At 41.8% G+C, this 18,528-nt stretch overlaps 1 protein-coding gene across 1 annotated transcript in view; it reads left to right on the top strand.

The window, feature by feature from the left end:
- The first annotated feature begins 1,240 nt into the window (after window positions 1-1,240).
- FBXL7 (F-box and leucine rich repeat protein 7) overlaps window positions 1,241-18,528 on the top strand; it is a 429,879-nt gene continuing 412,591 nt past the window's right edge. Inside the window, exon 1 of the mRNA XM_007961245.3 lies at window positions 1,241-1,840. Within this exon, the coding sequence (XP_007959436.1) occupies window positions 1,804-1,840 (37 nt within the window). The 5' untranslated portion in view covers window positions 1,241-1,803. The remainder of the gene's footprint in view (window positions 1,841-18,528) is intronic.

The following is an 18,528-nucleotide window of genomic DNA, read 5'->3' as shown; positions in this document are numbered from 1 at the left end:
TTGACAGACATTTAGGAAGCACAGAGTGCTGGATTCTGGATATTTAAAGATGAATTAAAATACAGTCTTCCATCTCTTTGGACCCGGACAGTGGAAACATCAGCATGATACAAAACATTCGATCATATTCTCGAAAATAGATTACATTATTATTTTTTCTTTCAATACATGACATCCAGATTAAAAAATTTTGAAACATGATGTTTTATCCTGTCGTTACAAAAGAAAATTGTAGCAAATAAAGGAAATTACCCAAATAGAATCTGTAAGAAGTTAAGTCACTAACAATTTCTGCATGTGGTCACAAGCCTTTTAAGAAATACGTAATTACAAAACGCCTGGTTCTGTATTCACGCATCATATGCATATATCTATATATGTATATCTCTGTATATGCATATTTATGTATGTATTCATCAATATACACATTTAATTTAATTCGCAACATCTAACATCCATAAGGAAAAACTGCTGTGTGCTTGCCTCACTACAAAGAAATTTGCACGGTCTTTATTAGGATGTAATGTTATAAAATTCTTGGTATTTACATGAAAAGAGAATAAAACATTAAGGAGAATTTCCTTTTACTGTTTAATGCAGGGAACACCAATGGGCCATTTTAAAGCTCTACAAGTGCCAAATAAATTTCCAAAAGAGGTTATAATGTTTTAAACAAAGGATAACACCAACCACAAGAAAAAAAAAATCACAGAAACGAGGAGAAAATACACTTCCTGGCTCTGAAGCTGTTAAACATTCTGAGCCAGGAAACCTCCTTCACCGGGGCGGGGCAGGGAAAGTCTGGCTCTCCTGGGACCGATTCCCTGCTAAGTCGCCACAAGTTTTCCCTCCTTCTCGCCTCCATTCTCTGCCCCAGTCTCCAAACAGGGAAGTCACAGGAGAATGCCAACGCATACACCTGAAAGGTGTCAGAGTCAGACACGGATGCGTGTTTATTTTAAATGCCCACGCACTTAAAATGGGCTGTACTTGCAGACAAACCCAAGGGATTCCAAACGACGCCTAGAAGTTCATCTTATAGATTGGGTGCCAAGCCTATAAAAGAACAACAGTAAAACAGAGCCAGCAGGACGTCGCTTCGCTCCGAAGGGTTCGCGCGTGGCGCGCAGAGCCGGTGCCCAAGCTGGGGCCAAGAGCCGGAGCCCCGAAAAGGCGCGCTGCCTCTTTAAAAGGCCGCGCATCTCCGGGCCGGCCTTCCTCCCCGGGGCTCCAGCTGTGATTGACGCTGGGCGGCGAGAGGAGGCGCCTGGCGCTAACAAAAGTCCGGCCCGCGGGCGAGCTGCGCCGGGCCGCCAGTCTTCGCTCGCTCCGGGCACCCGCAACAAGTGGCCGCCGCGCCCTCCCCGGGGAAGCCGCGGGCGCACAGGGGCAGCCGAAGGAGGCAGCCAAGCCGCGGAGCCCCGGGGCCCACCCGGCTTCGCGCCCACCGGAGGGGATCGGGGCGGGCGGATGGGGACCCGGCGGCGGCGGCGCGGCGAGCCTCTGGGCGGCCCTTGGGCGCGGGCTGTGCGCGGCGCTGCGCCCGCCGGCCCCCAGGGCGGATTCTAAGTGCTGCGGCTGTGCCTGGCCCCGCCTGGAGCCACCGGGGGTGCCAGGAGGGGACGGAGCACCCCCTCCCACTGGAGTGCGGGGACCTCCCCAGGCCGGAGGTCGGCCCCGGAGCGTGGGGGGGAGATGTGCAGCTAACGGTCCCGTCGGGCGGGCTTTCCTCGGGCCGAGCGCGCAGGAGGTGCGCCGCAGCTATGGAGTGTCCCGGGAGACGGCGGGCATGACGGCGACAGGATGGGCGCGAACAATGGCAAACAGTACGGCAGTGAGGGTGAGTGGGCCGCCCGTCCTCAGACTCCCGGATCGCGTCCCTCCTCCCCTTTCCCTCGCCCTCCCGGCTGGGAAGGGAGGTTCTCGCCCGGGGCCGTGACGCACCCCATTTGGCACCCTGTCTGGGTCACCACCTTTGCCTCTGGGAGAGAGTGACCAATGAGTAGGTCAGGCGCCCCGAGGATGCTTTTCCACCGTGGGGGTCTCTTTAAGCAACTTTCCAGTTTGTCTTTGGGAAGGCTCAAGTTGCATCTCTGCTGTGTTTCTGAGCACATGTGCCTCAGTCTTCCTTCCCTGGGCATCTGGGGTTTAGGAGATGATGGTTTGGCAGATGGCGGAAGCCGTTTATGAAAAATAACTCAGTGAAAACTTTACCGGGCCTTTGTGCTCCAGCCCCCTGGACTCTACTGTAGCAGGAAAAACTTCTGGAAGGAGAAGTTAAGTTTCCATTCTTTGCTCGCTGCCCCTGCTCTGACAGCTTCATGAAACTAAGCACCTATCAGTCCTGCGAGGCGTGGAATGGCTGGGGGCTTTGTCTGGGCTCTCTCGGGGCTCGAGACGGGCAAAGGACCATCTGTTATGTGGGGCTGGAAATTGCACAGAAATATTGCCTGTCAAGTGGGAACTTGGAAGTTGGGGAAACTTTAAACTCCACCTACTCCTAAAAGGATGATGGATGTCTGGGTTGGCTTCTCCCTCCTTTCTCCTCCCTCCTCCCACTCTGCATAAAACCGTAGCGTTGTATCCCAATTAACACCTAGCCCCTGATATGCATAAGGCAAAGGCATTTTTCTGCAGTTCAAAAGTTAAGAAGGTTTGTGTCTAGTGGGCTTGGCTGAAGAGGAGTGGAAGAGACTGGGTCAGTTTTACAGCCCGCCCCCAGAGGACAGTTGGTTGCAAAGGAGGGGCCAGCGCTTGCAGACTGGTAGGAATGCAGGCTAGCTATTCAGCCTGTGGCCTGGAGGAAACTCTTATCATCCTGTTCGAAACTTTGAGCTGTGGCCACAGAATGTGGGTGTCTCTCCTCGTTTCTCAGCAGTTTTGTGAAATTACAGCAGAAACCGACCCAACAAAAACCATATCCACAAGAACCTTTTGTTTAAGTCATTCTTTTTCCAGATCATCATGTTTTGACTTCCATATGTGCGTGTGTGTGTGTGTGTGTGTGTGTGTGTATGTATATTTCCTTATCTTAGGCAGTGATTTGAGGGGTTTTTTTTTTACTATTTTTTTTTTTTAAAGTTAAAGGCTGCCTTTTTAGATAGCCAATGTGAAAGTATGCCAAAAAAGATTATTGCAGAATCTGGGCCACTCCCCAAAGCGTCTTAGAGTTAATATTATAAAAATTTGCGGAAAAGTAAGTGATTAAGGCTTCTTACTCTGAGTTATTAAAAAGCTTTCAGGACATAATTATAGCATGTGCTTGTCAATTCTAGGTATGTGCTAGTCGAGCACTGTCGGAGGAAAAAGACAACCCAAGAGGTACATAGAATCACTGCTATGAGTTCTTTCTTGAACAGTCCCCCGCCGCCCACCCCACCCGCCTCCCTCCCCAGCCCTTCTAATCCTCTGCAACTTGTTCTTATATCCCAGCATTCTCATATTGTGCAGTGTGTGGTATATGACGACTTCCTGTCTGAACAGCAGAATTTTCAACCCTTGGGAGAGAAAAGGAGAGACAGGGAACTAATGTTCTCCAGCTGTTATCCTTAAATGCTACCTCTGCATTTTCACTTCAGGCGAAGTGAAATTTTACTGGGATCAGATTTAGATGCACTGTGGACTTTTTATAGGAAAAACCTCTTGTGCTCAGCTGATTCAAGAGGACCAATAGGAAGCTTTACAAGGTAACTGTGAGTTTTGGCTAGAGGTACACACTGTGTTTAGTTTTCATCAACTTTCTTCAAATGCATCGAGATTCTTCTGTTACAGGTGAGGAAAACAGAAATAGAAGTAACATGACCTTCTTTTTTCTTCTTTAACCCCCAGCTATACTGTGGCTCCTCCTAAGTAGGGATGTAATATATGTAATGGGTTATGGCCAACTTTGTTATTCCATGGTAGATTGCAAATAACCTGCTGGGCTCAGGTGTGGCAGTGCCATCTTTCTTATCTAAAATGTTACATTTCAAAGAAAGTAAAAGCAACCCCTAGACATAGTATCTTCATTATCAAAGCTGACTGCAAATTAAGACAGTGTTATAGAATTAGTGGATTTTCTGTATAGTGTATCTCAAACATAAGGAGGAAATTATCCATGAGTGCATACCAGTAAAATATAGTGAGAGATTTATTAAAGCAAAATAAATATGGCTTGAGAAGTACTCTGTACTTCTATATTTGAGCCCTTGTGGATGAACTGCAACCTAACTTAATAGGTAGGCAAGATTGAAAACAGGTTGGGCGCGTTGGCCCACACCTGTAATCCCGCCATTTTGGAAGGCCTAGGCGTGCGGATTACTTGAGGTCAGGAGTTCAAGACCAGGCTGACCAACATGGTGAAACCCCGTCCTCTCTACTAAAAATACAAAAAGTATCCGGGCCTGGTGGTGCATGCCTGTAATCCCACCTACCCGGGAAGCTGAGGCAGGAGAATCACTTGAACCCGAGAGATGGAGGTTGCAGTGAGCCGAGATCACGCAACTGCACTCCAGCCTGGGCAACAGGGCAGGACTCTGTCAAAAAACAAAAGAAAACAAACAAACAAAAAAATAGCTGAGTCTTGGCCAATCCCAGCAGCCATACTTAAACCAGTCATACATTGCTGAGTGTTCAAACTGTGTTTAAATAAGGCAAACGCCAACCTGTAACCAGTCCAGCTGTTTCTGTACCTTACTTCCGATTTCTATATGCCATTTTCCTTTTTTTTGTCTATAAATCTTCTTCCACCATGTGGATGTGCTGGAGTCTCTCTGAATCCACTGTGATTCTGGGGGCTGCCTGATTTGCGAATTGTTCATTGCTCAATTAAATTCCTTTAGATTTAATTCAGCTGAAGTTTTTATTTTAATAGATTGCTCAACTCGAAAATATTGGTGTTTGTGTGTGTTTCAAAAATCTGCAACTTAAGTATATTTTACTTAATAATGACAGTTGACACTGCTATGCAAATGTTTGTTGAATATTACAAATATTGTTGAATTATTAGAACTTTTAACACGTCAGTATTCTGTTGGTAATCTCATTTTCCTCTGCTCTTGGAAAATGCCTTTTCATTGAAAACAATTATTCACGAGGCTTACCTTAGCAAATGTAATGGGGCAGAGGCTTCCAACTCAGTGTATTCCAAGGACTAGCGCTATCCGCATCACCGGGGAGCTTGTCAAAAATGCAACACTACTCCATCATTTATCACATACACGTTCAAGCTGAGAGAACTTATTGTGTAGAGTACAGAGCATTAACTTGGGAGCCTAAAAATTTAATTCCAGCATCAACTCTGGGGTGTTTGTTCTCTAAAGTGAAGAGAGAAATTTCTTATTGACATTACTTGTTATTACTATTCCTTGAATGTGTAGTCATTCATTTCATTTTGCTCTTATAATGCCGTAAGGAACCACTTCATAGAGATTAACTTTGGAAAGACATAACTAACAGGGAAGTTAAGACTATTATTGCCAAGAAATCAGTAAATACGCCTTCCACTTTTGTCATCCTTTTTGATCTCTTGTCTCTATCTTCCTCACGAACCTCCTCCTCCTCTTCTAACTCAACCAGTCCTGAAATCCTTGCTTTTCTCCATAGATCAAAGGTATGTGTGAATCGATAATGGGTGTTTCCAAAGTGTTTTGTTTTCCTAAATCCTTAGTGAATATTCAGGTTATTGGTCTAATTTGCAGCCCCATCTCCTATTGCTATTAGAGAGACTTGGATTTTACTCCAGGGATGAAGCTAATGTCTACGTGATTAGTATGGTCTGGTAAATTCTTTTATGGAGGGATTTTCGTGTGTGTGTATATATCTTCTTCCATGAAGCATAAGCCCATGTGTAGAAATCTGGAGAATAAGTTGAGGTGCTTCAAAGTCATTAGAACTATTAGCTTTGACTCCAGTTAAGCCAAATAAATCTCCGTTCAAGTAGGAAAAGAGAAGCTGCTCTCCCTGCCTTTTAAGGTTTCTGAGCCTCACCATCACTTACTCGGTGGTTTCAATGTTTTGTTTATTCTGCTTCAGCAGGTCAGAGGCAGTACCACTTGCACTGTTAACAGCTTCTTTGCAAAGCTGAGGATATTGTTAAATTGGGACTGATGAGAGGCCATAGGGAAGGGGCGAGATCCTTGGTAACTGCTGCTCCACCAAGGGCAGTGAATTCCTTTCACCATCTCAGATCGGTGCTGTCAGATAAGAGGAGAGCCAGTTGCCTGAGAGCATAAATCTTCACAAATCCATTGCCACCTCAGGAAACATATCTTGAAATTATAGTAACAATGGCAGCTAACATTTATTGAAAGCTTTCTATGTCCAGGCGTAATTCTAAGCCACTTGCCATGCAGCGACCCACTTCATCCCTGCAAGGATCTTAGGGGTAATTACTTGTAGATTCTACATTTTACTGATGAGGAACACAGTACCAGAGAGGATGATTATTTTCCCAAGGTTGTTCAGTCAGTGTAGGCTGAATGGGGACCCCGGGCCAGCTCTATTTAAGCCCAGAGTCATTTATTCATTCATTCAACTTAAATATATGGTAACTTTTAACTTCCCGCTATGGGCCCAGGACTCTTAGATTCTTGGGATAAGTCAGTAAACAGATGAAGATCCTGTCCTTGTCATTCATAAATGCTTGTGTGTGTGTGAGCTTGTGTGTTGGGAGGAAGGGGAACTGGAACAGTGAACACCCACACACAGTAATTCAGTAAACCATGTGGTACATTACAAGGGGCTCAGGTCCCTGAATAAAGAAAATTGTCAGGTTAAGATGATTGGGAATGTGGGTGGAGGGTATTACATTTTAATTAGAGCAGGCACCATGAGCCTTACTGAAAAGTTGCCTTTTACACCAAGACCTGAAGGACATGATGGGCTGAGCTTTGAGGATCCAGGTAGCATGCTGGCTGCTACTTTTAATCACTGTGATAAACCGAGGGGCATAGAAACGTCCCCCACATCTGCTGGGGATGAATTCTAAAAACCCCAGTGAATGCCTAAAACTTGGAGAGTACTGAACCTGATTGCAGTCATTCAGAATGGTTCTGTCCATTTCTTCCACCCTCAAATTTAATTCTGTCTTAATTAAGCATTTATCATGCATGGTGGCTCTAACTTTTACAGTTTAAGGTAAGACAGCAAAGCTAGCAGGGATTTCTTTTTCCTTCACAGTTTTACGGATAGAATATTCATTCTTACTGTAGATGTTAGCAGCCTCAGCATACATTTTTTTTTTGTTTGTTTCCTTAAGAACTTTCAACTTTTCACTTAAAGGAAGCCCTTTACGGCTTCTTGGCATATTTTAATTGCCCGCATCATTCCTCTTGCACTTTGGGGGCCATTATGAAGTAGAATAAGGGTGACGTGGACACAAGCCCTGCAATACCTCCACAGTCCATTCGATTACCGAGATGGCTATTCCGTGACTTTAGGGCAGGAAGCGTCTACATTGTGGAGATGCTGGACCTCCCAGGATGGTGTAAGATTTCATCACACTACTTGGAAAGAACTCAAAATTTAAAACTTAGGGATTGTCTATTTCTGGAAATGTTTATTTACTAGTTTTGAACTACAACCATGGGTGGCTGACACTGACCATTAAAACTATGGATAAGGGGGGGCTTCTGTGCAGTTTATGCTTGTCTTAGACAGTTCAAGCTGCTATTACAAAGTACCATGACCAGCTGACTTATTAACAACAGAAATTTGTTTCTTACAGTTCTAGAGGCTGGAGTTCTGAGATTGGGGTTCCAGCACGGACAGGTTCTGGTGAGGGCCCTCTTCTGAGTTGCAGATTGCCATCTTCTCATTGTATTCTTGCATGGCTGTGAGGGAAAGAGAGCAAGCTAACTCTCTGGCCTCTTCTTTTAAGGGCACTAATCTCATTCATCGGGGTTCCACCCTTATGACCTAATTACCTCCTACAGGCCCCACCTCCAGATGCTATCACATTGGGGTTAGAGATTCAGCATATGAATTTTGGGAGGGCATAATCATTCACTCCTTTGCAAAGTGTGAAGGCATAACTTTATCATTTTGCGCGAAGTACATTATCAGTCTTCTGTAGTCAGCTAGTAATACAATGCAACAGGGTCAGTCTGGCCACTGGGCATACTAGATTCTTTGCTAATATGTTTCATCCACTGATAACAGATGATTTATGACTTCATTTAAGGGAAGGGAGGAGAAGGCCCAGGGTGTGCTCTTCAAAGGTAATATCCTATTATTGCTTTGACTACTAAATGCTGCCTGACTTATTGGATATGTGCATATTGGCCTAAGATACCTCAAAAAATCACCCTAGTTCTGAGTAGAGGTACATGTTCATCTTTTGCCTCTAGTGGCTCATTTCATTCTGATGCAAGTCAGAGATAAGTGATACTGTTCCACTATTAGTTTCAAATAAATTATTAGTGCAGCTAACAATACCATCTTTGGTCTAATAATGAGAAGGTATTTTTCAAGATTTGGGGAATCTTTTTGCACATTTAAAACAAAACAAAGTAGAGGTAGCTTTTCTTTTCACTTGGAAATCAACTGACATAAACTGTCTTAACACTCTTTGCCTTTTGAAATAGAATGGATTCTGGATTGATTTTGAGTATTAGGATTCACTTTTGTCCTGAGGCCATATCCACTGAAAGCTGCTTAGATAACTTTGTCTGACAGCTGCTTAGATAACTTTGGCTAGCTGTTTGGTAGAAGTGTCTAGGTATTATACATTTTAAGATGGCCTTAGGGATGTAATGACATATGTGACAGCATCTGGAATAAAATCTAGAGTGACTAAATTTCTGGAATGGATGAAGGGAATAAATGAAGTTTAGATACTTATATACAGATGCTTCTTGACTTATGACAGGCTTATGTCCCAATAAAAAAAAAAGTCTTAAGTCAGGCAGGGTGTGGTGGCCCACTCCTATAATCCCAGCACTTTGGGAGGTCGAGGCGGGGGGATCACCTGAGGTCAGCAGTTTGAGACCAGCATGGCCAACATGGTGAAACCCTGTCTCTACTAAAAAATAAAAAAATTAGCCGGGTGTGGTGATGGGTGCCTGTAATCGCAGCCACTCGGGAGGCTGAGGCAGGAGAATGGCTTGAACCTGTGAGGTGGAGGTTGCAGTGAGCCAAGATCACACCGTTGCCCTCCAACCTGGGCAACAAGAGCGAGACTCTATCTCAAAAAACATATATCTTAAGTCAAAAAATGCATTTAATACACCTAACCCACCCAACAGCATAGCTTAGCCTAGCCTACCTTAAATATTCTCAGAAGACTTACATTAGCCTTCACTTGGATAAAACATACAACATCAAGCCTGTTTTGTAATGAAGTACTGAATATCTTCTGTAATTTATTGAATGCTGTGCTGAAAGTGATAAACAGAATGGTTGTGTGGGTACTCACAGTACAGGTTCTACTCAATGCATGACTTTTGCACTGTGGTAAAGTTAAAAAAAATCATAAATTGGGACATTATCTGTACCTTAGAAAATAACATTTGAAGCACTGTCATGAAGAAAATTAGACTTCAGACTGCTGAACAAAGAATATATGTAAGTTACAAGAAGTTGTATTTGGATCAGTCTAAGGAAGATCTGTCTAATGATTAGAGCTGCCCAAATCGTAGCTGGGCTACCTAAGGAAAGAGTGAGCCCTCTCAGACAGTAAGGTGGTCACTGCAGCGGAGGAGGTTGTGCTAGAGATTTCTGCATTGAGTAAGGGGATCAGTTATCTGACCCTGAACCACGTTCCCTAGGAAACATTCTGTCACATGTGATTATGTTGGATGAAGGGTTATTAGTTCTAAGTCCTGCTGCTATTTTTTCTCGTCAGTCCTTCTCTGTGATATTAGTTAGTGATTAGAAAATACTTCCCTCACTTTTTCTGGGCTAATTATGCATGTGAGTGTATTATACATATGTATTTATATCTATCTAAATATATTTAGATATTAATTTGAAAATCTACCAATTTTCTTTATTTCCTTGCCTTTGGTGGGATATAACCTGCACCAAAAATTGGATTTGATAAATGATACCCTATTTTCAGTGTAGTAATGGATACCAACTAAACTTACAGTGTTATTGTTACTTGTATTACTGCCCTAAAACACGTAGATCTACTAAACCTGAAGCAAGACCCTTAATTGTGTTTATGGTGAAGGACTTGAATAAGTTTTTTCACTTCAAGATAAGAGTTTTAATTGATGTTATTGGTCAGTGATATTTGATCAGAAGCTACACATTGACTAGAATCACACAAAAAGAACATCTTTCTCAGGGAGCTCTGAGGCACTTTTGTATAGCATAGGGTCTGCTGGGAGGGTCAGTTGGCAGAGTGGCAGTTCTTCCTCCTGGTAATAAAATCAGTGTTGGTGGAACTTCCTCAGAATGTAGCTTCTTTTTTTTTTTTTTATTCCTGCTGTAGCTACAGAAATTTAGACCTCTTTTTTCATATCTTACTGCATTAATCTCTAGACACAATAAGATGTGCTCTCAGGAAGTTCAGAGTCTAACCGAGAAGCTAGGCATGGAGGCCAGTGATGTCTGAACAAGATAATCTTCCTGATTCCCAGAAAGACTCTACTGCCCCAGTGTGCTAAATGTGGACATGAGTGAGAAGTGGGAAGTGTGCCTAAGAATTGAGTTACCCTCTAAATAATGACAACCCTGGACAATGTCTTTAATTCCTGAAATGTCTAAAAGATACGCCTGTTTTCTAAAAACAAAACCCCAAAACCAAAAAAAAAAAAAAAAAAAAAAAAAAATAGTGAGGAACTGGGAGGGAGGAAGTAGAGCACAGACTCTTGGGAAAAGCTAAATATTTTGTTTAGAGATTCTCCCTGGTTATCCCCAAAACCATCATGTTCCATTTCTCATATGGTTTAGTTTGTGGAAGGTGATTCCTGTGGGTTCCGTGTAAGTGAAGACCATGGTATGCTTCAGCAAAGGGACAGGAAACCCTGGCTTGCCTGGGTGCTTCCCCAGCCCATGTACCACAGTAACAGTGGAAGCTGATGGGCAGATACTTCTAAAACGTGCTAGTTAATACCCCAGAGAGGGACAGCTTTAAAACTTTTGACATGAATAATCACTGACCATCTCTGAATTTTCCTGGGTAGTGAAAAATAAGCACATGGTCAGCATGTTCCCCGTTCCGTAGTTGAAGAAGTGTAGACTGTTTCTGGAACTGCAAATCTCTATTAGGTTGTGAATTACATGTACTCGTTCTATCAATTCCTCTTTAAATTCTTAAACCAGTAACAAAATGAAAAACAGTTGTTAACACTGCATGAACTCATAATTGTAACTGTAGAAGCCTTGAGCAATGTGCAGAAATGTTATTAAAACATTTTTTTGTTTGCTACCCATTCTGTGGTAAATTCCTTTGCTGCAGTTTCCATGCAGATGTAGCAGTGGAAAGGGAGTCAAAATTTCTGGAGAAAAATTTCAGGAATTTCTCTGATATTTGTGGATTGGCCCTTTTGCTGTAAGTAAGCCACTTTTTGGCAAGGTGGAGAAGTCAGGAAAAGTCTGCTTATATGTGAAGTTGAACCTTTTGGTTCTATTGAGTACTGAGGTCAAGTAGTGGAAGCATCTTGGTTAAGTCCAAGACTGAGGGCAGGTCTCACACGTTCCAGCTGTCACTGGTAACTCAGACCCCAGGAAGAAGAAGAAGGTATGCAGCTCAGGGAGGGGAGGAAGAAAGAACATAAAAATAAGGAGAGGAGAGAACAGGACAAATTCAGGGAGACTGGGAATTAGAGCATCAATTGCCTTCTAATGTAAAAAGAACAAAATCGATGTTCTACTTAACTCTCTTTTCTTAAGAAGACAACTTACAGAACAAAAATGATTATTAATAGATATTTGGTAGGCTTGGTTATTGCTAAGTTTATTCTATTTTCAATCATTTTAATAATCATAGCAAGCAGTTATTGAGCTCTTACTAGGTGCCACTTCCTCCCAGAGTACCTTAAGTCATTCAGGTAGTGCTAAGGACACCCATTGAGGCTGGCACTGATGATGGACCCCCCTTTACAGTTACCCACACAGAAGCTTAGATGCTGGCTCCCTACCCAGGGCACACAGCTGGTGTGTGGCTGAGTCACACCCGATTTCCCCATGTTTGCTCTGGAGACCATGCCCCTCCTCATCCTGCCCATCACCCTCACTTTGGTTGCAGCCCCAATCTTTCCCAATCTTTGTTTTGTGTGTGTGTTTAAAAGAGTTGCAGCGACTGAGAAGTGGCCCCCTCCAAATGACAGTTTTATGGACTAGGTGATCAAAAATGAAAGGCATCTTCTGAGGGAATCTTTTAACTCGTTTTGCTCCCTTTCCAGAGGAAAAATTAACTGCTTCTTAGGCAGCAATCTGCTGACAAATTGCCAGGCTATCCAATGTCTGTAATAACTCTAGCATATACAATGATGAGCATATTCTTTAGAGTCCACAGAGTGAAAGTAGAGCTGAGAGGCTGTCCTCCCAGTTCTCCAGGACATTAGTAACTTTTAATTGATCTTTGCGCTGAGACAGCCCTTTACCTGGGGTAGCCTTTGTGCCTACACACAAGCAAAGGCTCATGGAGGGCTGAGAAGAGTGTACACATTTAACTTCTGTTCTAAATACCTGAGAGTTTATACCTTATATTTTCCTCTGGTTTCAAAGCTATAAATTTAAAACAGCAGATGCTATGGGGAATTATCCCAATATATATTGGAGAATTTGCCCTTCTTTCTCACCAGTCCCTGGCCCAGGCTTCTGCATGATTATGTCTGTGAAATTGCTTTGTAAATTATAAGGCATTTCAGGAATTAATCTCATTTATCATCACAGGACTGGTGGGAGGGGTATCAATCATTATTGTCAGTTTATAGATGAGGAAACTGAGGTCTTGGCAGATGAAAATAGGGACCTGCAAAGAAAAATGGGGATCCTTTCATCACTTTTGCAGCTCTATTAGGAGTAGAGAAGTCTGGGTCCTTATTGGTCATCTCAAAAAACAGAGCCACAACCCAGAAGTGCAGCTTTGAAATGGTAAATTATGAGAATGCAGCGTGAATTACTGTAAGACAAAGGATCATGACAAAGTGACATTATTCATTAGAGTACACTTCCTGGTTTAAACAACTCAGCAGGGGCTCCCTCTTCTGCAAAACTCTGTTTGGGACATTAAGAGAAAGTTATTTTACTATTGGGAAGATCAGAGAATCAGCTCTAAAACTGGGGACCCTCAGCGTCACGAGAGTCTTTGTTCTCTTCAGTCTTCTCCTATCCTTTGTTGTCGAATAACTGCATTTCACAGAGGTCTTTGGAAGTATTTAGGTTCTGGGGTAAGCCCTTTAGGATAAATTGTTATCAAAACTCATTGCTTTTCTATCACTGTTGAATAGAAATCCATCATACTAATTTAGTCTTTAATTGCTTTACTTTCCATTCACTATCCTGTAGTTTAATCTCTATTTCTTTTACTGTTTTCTATTCCTTTGTGTTTGTTCATTGCTCATCCTTCCACATATGCACACTCACATGATTATAACGCTCCTCACACTGTAGGTCTTCAATACAGTTTTGTTAAATGAATAAATAAGGATGGATCTATAGCCATGATCTTTATTGAGTCTAGGAAAAAACCCTATGAATAGCCATGTCATATTTTCTGGGAACCTTTCTTAAAGTTGGATATTTTACCCCCGTAAAAATAAGTTTCTCTGAATGGACCTATGTCCTTTTTCTGAGGATATTCTAGTTTGGAACTTTATTTTTATCAACATAATTACATTTTCTTATAGATGAAAATAGTTTTGCTTGTCTATTTAAGGAAAAATGAAATATGTATTTTTAAGCATTGCCAAAGACAGTTGCTGAAGACTCTTCAGCTTCACCCATTTACAGTATTGTTGACTTAACTATTTTCAGTGATTAGTATTGAGTAGAATCTAGTATGTATTTTTTTTTTATTGAAAATTATGTTGTTTTGTAGTATTTGTTTTATCTGACTTGGAAATTGGGTTTATATGAAAACTTCAGTCAATCATTAATCTAGAAAACATTTGTTCTTTAAATTAATACATCATTTCTTTGGCTTAATGTTCTGTCTCTGTGTTAAAGAGTCTTAGGCTTATGAAACTTTTTAGATTCATATTGATCAGATGTGGCTTTGTAGCTCTAGTTTTCTCCTTTTGTTTTACAAAATACAGAAAAATATTGTGTGTGTCTGGTGTGATTGGAATGATGTCTAGTAGATCTTCTGCCTCTGGCTGCAGCTGCCCACATTGCTAAAATCAGAAGCAAAGTAACCAATATAAGAAAAAAAAAGAACAATATTGACCTGTAATGTGTATGGATATGCACACGTATGAGAATAGATTTAAATAACCCTTTCCTAGAAATCGAGCAAACTCCATTGTTTCTTTTTTTTTTTTTCTTGTGGTAAGAAATACAGTATCTTTCTACAAGGAATTTAAGAAGTACAATTAAAATGTTTAATAACATGATATCCATTAGAGGAGCAGCTTCAGATAAAGGATCACCATAATAATCAAGCTAGAGAAGAAGAAAATAGCCCAAGATGTGAGCCTTTGGAGTTGACACTTGAGGTGAAGGCAACTGCCTTGTGAACAAAGGACTTGGAGTAGTTGCATTGAAGGAATCATTTTGTGATGTGGTATCTGCGTGCAGCTGTATGTTTTAGTTTGTTTCCTGCATGTGTGTTCAGATCAGATGGATGGATGTGATGTCTCACTGATAGAGGGGATTTTACTCTGCATGACACGAGCCTGGGTGACCTCCATTTTGAAGTGCCAGATGTCAATGCAGATTCATAGGCAACATTCATATTTGTTGTTTTAGTTTTTATTTTTAAAGATCAACAGCTGCTCCGCTGCTCAAAAAGATTTATGTAGCCTCATTTGGATAATGTATATTGTGCATACTGCTCTGAAATAAATTTCAAGAAATGACATTTCTGGTCTGAATAACATACTTTTCACATTTTATTTTGCGTCCACTTTACTTATTTAATTATATTTTAATACTTTTCTTTCTGTTTTTTCTCTCTCTTGAAAGACCTCTCCTGTTGATTACCCTGCAAGCTTGTTTGGAGAGGCAGTATTTCCTTGGGGAGTCTTTCAGCACTCCTAAAGCCATAACAACATGAACTGAGCAATAAAAAACCAATTCCCTCCCCTTGGTTGTGCTTCAAATAGTCATTTCTTTGATACAGGATAATAAAAACAGGAAAAGGATCATTTTTAAATGCTTTGGTTGGGGTTGCCTTACTTCCAATAAGGAAAATTGCCTCACAAGGGGGAGCATGGGTAATAAAGATACAACTAACTGAATAATTGTATTCAATCTAATGTTGAAATTCCCAAGTTGTTGCCTGCAAGTCTAATTTAATCTTGGGATAGCTGTGTGTTCACTGTAGTGTGTACATTTAAATTTTGCTGTCGCCGAAAATCATCTCTTTGCATTCAACAAAGATGAACTTACAAATGCTGCTGGAGATTTTTGATGCCCCTCCCCCGTTAGGAATACTTGTAAGCTGTGTGGTAGGTAACAAAATGGGACACTGACCAAGAATGAAATACTGAGTAGAATTATGGATGTTATAGTGGTGAAGATGACCTCAGAGCACCTTCCAGACAAAGAGTTTGAGGCACAAAGAAATAAAACAGCTTTACTAAGGTCATACAGATAGCAAGGCTTTGGGATACTAAAATTGATTTTCTTAGTGTAGCTGTGTTTCATTGTAATCCATTTCTTTCCTCCTCATCATACTTCTTCCCTCTTTTCCTTACTTTCAGAAGATTTGAGATGGATAGAGTGGCTGCCCTGCTTGTCTGTCCCAGTGGCCCCTTCAGGACTGACATGCCTCTGCCCCCGGCTGCCCTGTGTTAGCCACTGAAGGTTCACAGCCCAGCGCCTTTCCAGAAATTACTCTTATCCAAGACAGGGAGGTTGAGGGAGCGGGGAGCCACATGCAATGACTAGTTGAGGAAGGTACAATTTGGGACAATTCTGAAGGGTCATTTTGTATCCAGAGCGCTCCATGGAGTTTGCAGAGTCCCATGTTGCAACTACATTGTAGACCACCTTCTCCCTGTCCAGTTTGCATTCTCCCCTTGCCTTTCATAAGGTGATCCCAAGGATATTTTCCAATAAACCACCTGCACTCAGACCATCTCAGAGGCTGTTTACCAGGGAACACAACATAAGACAGCAAAGAAACTGGAATAGGATGCTGTTTTGGCAGTGGCCACGGATGGACAGGATGCCACTGTTAGGCAAGTCATCTTCTTCCTGGGAATCTCAGCCATTCTTAAAGGGTAGCCTTCAGCTGACAGTTAAGAGACATGCACTGGTTTTCTGTTTGGGGACCTCGTCTAATTCTTTCATCTTATAGATGAAGAAGTCAGATTCTGTGCACTCAGGTGACTTGACCAATAACACACAACTAGTTGGCAAAAGAACGAAAAACAAGCTTACAGATTCTGGCTGCTGCCATTGATTCTGTTTTTGAAGAGCCATCATGGAATATTTTCAGAGTTGTTCTGCTGCTATAACTCAGAATTGACTGCAGATGGGTCTAGAGACCATTTGCCTGATCCATTTGCTCAACTCTGGTGTGGAAAACAGATATCTCAATCATTCCTCCATGGTCCTGTTTTACTGATTGTCTGCTGTGCTTTGAAGAGTGATCTCTGAAGCTCATAATAGTTGGTGAGTATTCAGTAGAATACTGAAGAAAAAATAGTGAAGAAGCAGCAGATGGTTATAGTTGTTATTGTCCGAAATCAGCATTTCGTGTTACTGCTTATTAAGAGTATTGGGGAATATGCAATGCTTACTAAATGAGGGACCAAAGGTAAGTACAGATTCATTAGGTAGAGGAAACATACAGGAGTGAGTTGAATCATAAGCAAGATGAAAAATGACTAAAAATTAATATGTACTCTCATGATTATACTAAATAGTTTATTAGTCATTTTATTATGCTCAAAAGCATTCCACTGAGATTATCAAATTACTATAAGCTCAGAATCACTATGATACTGAGAAGTTTGGAATTAATTGAAAAACGGATGATTAGCTTATTATTATCACTACTACAGGGATCCAGATTTTATATAGTTTCCCTGGCATAATTAACCAGCTACTCCTTTAGAAAACATTCTTAGACTCCCATTGTCTGTAAATTAACTCAAAATTTATTTTATTTGATACACAGAGTTCTGTGAGCCAGATTGTCTTTCTTTCGGTCTGCTCTTCTATATTTACTCTATACTCTGGTCAAATCAGGAAACTCAGTGTTCCCTAAACATACCTTTTATTTTCCCAAGTTTGTGTCTTGTATCATGCTGTATTTCTTCTTGGAATATTCTTCCCATGTAATTACCCATCATGATCTACTCGATTCAAACCCAATTCAATGTTAACTCTTTAAAATGAAATTTTCTTTGATTTCCCTGAGATGTGTCTGTTTAAAATACTAAACTCTGTACTTTGAGAAAATATATCCGGTGCTCCTAACTGCATTCACTATGTCTTCCCTCTGAACTACCATGGCAGTTTATTCATATGGGACTTTTATGTCTTACTTTGCATATAGTTACTTGCATGTCTTTAATTCAATATATTTGTAGGTATCCATGTACCAGAGTCTATTCTAGATTGATACGGTTTGACTGTGTCCCCACCCAAATCTCATATTGAATTGTAGTTCCCATAATTCCCCCACACGTTGTGGGAGGGACCTCGTGGGAGGTAATTGAATCATGTGGGTGGTTACCCCCATGCTGCTGGTCTCGTGATGGTGAGTGAGTTCTCACGAGATCTGATGGTTTTATAAGGAGATGTTACCCCCTTTTGCTCGGCACTTCTACTTGCTTGCTGCCATGTGAGGAAGGACCCGTTTGCTTCCCCTTCTGCCACGATCGTGAGTTTCCTGAAGCCTCCCCAGCTATGCTGAACTGTGAGTCAGTCAAACCTCTTTCCTTTATAAATGACCTGGTCTCGGGTATGTCTTTATTAGCAGCGTGAGAACGGACTAATACATAGATATTGGGAGTTTTATAAAATAAGGAGTTGTTTTTGACTTAAGGGACCCACAGTCAGGTGGGTAGAAAATAATAAAGTACTTGAGGAACCATAGAAGGTAAACTAAAGCATTCAGTGAGACACCAGCCTGGCCGTGGTGAGCTTTGGCTGTGGGTGTTTACAAGGACTTTCTATCTGAGTGTACCTAGAACTGAATCTGGGAAGAGTAAGAGCTTGCCAGGTGTGACTGGGAAGGCAGTGGGGGAACAACATGAGGTCAGATGAGGAGGCAGGAGCCAGTCATAGGCTCTGTGGGGAGGAAAGGGTGATGTGAGGTGAGCTTCACACCTGGAGAGGCAGGCATGTTCAAGTGATGATGAAAGCAACATGAAGGCAGGTGGATGGCAGGAGAGTCCATTGTCAAATGTTTAGCAAGGGGAGCCTTGAATGGATTTAGAAAGGTCACTGAAGAGGTACGTGGATTACAGGAGTTATGGG

This window comes from Chlorocebus sabaeus, chromosome 4 (assembly GCF_047675955.1).
Source record: "Chlorocebus sabaeus isolate Y175 chromosome 4, mChlSab1.0.hap1, whole genome shotgun sequence".
NCBI classification, from domain to species: domain Eukaryota; kingdom Metazoa; phylum Chordata; class Mammalia; order Primates; family Cercopithecidae; genus Chlorocebus; species Chlorocebus sabaeus.
This window is presented reverse-complemented; position numbering and strand designations above follow the sequence as displayed.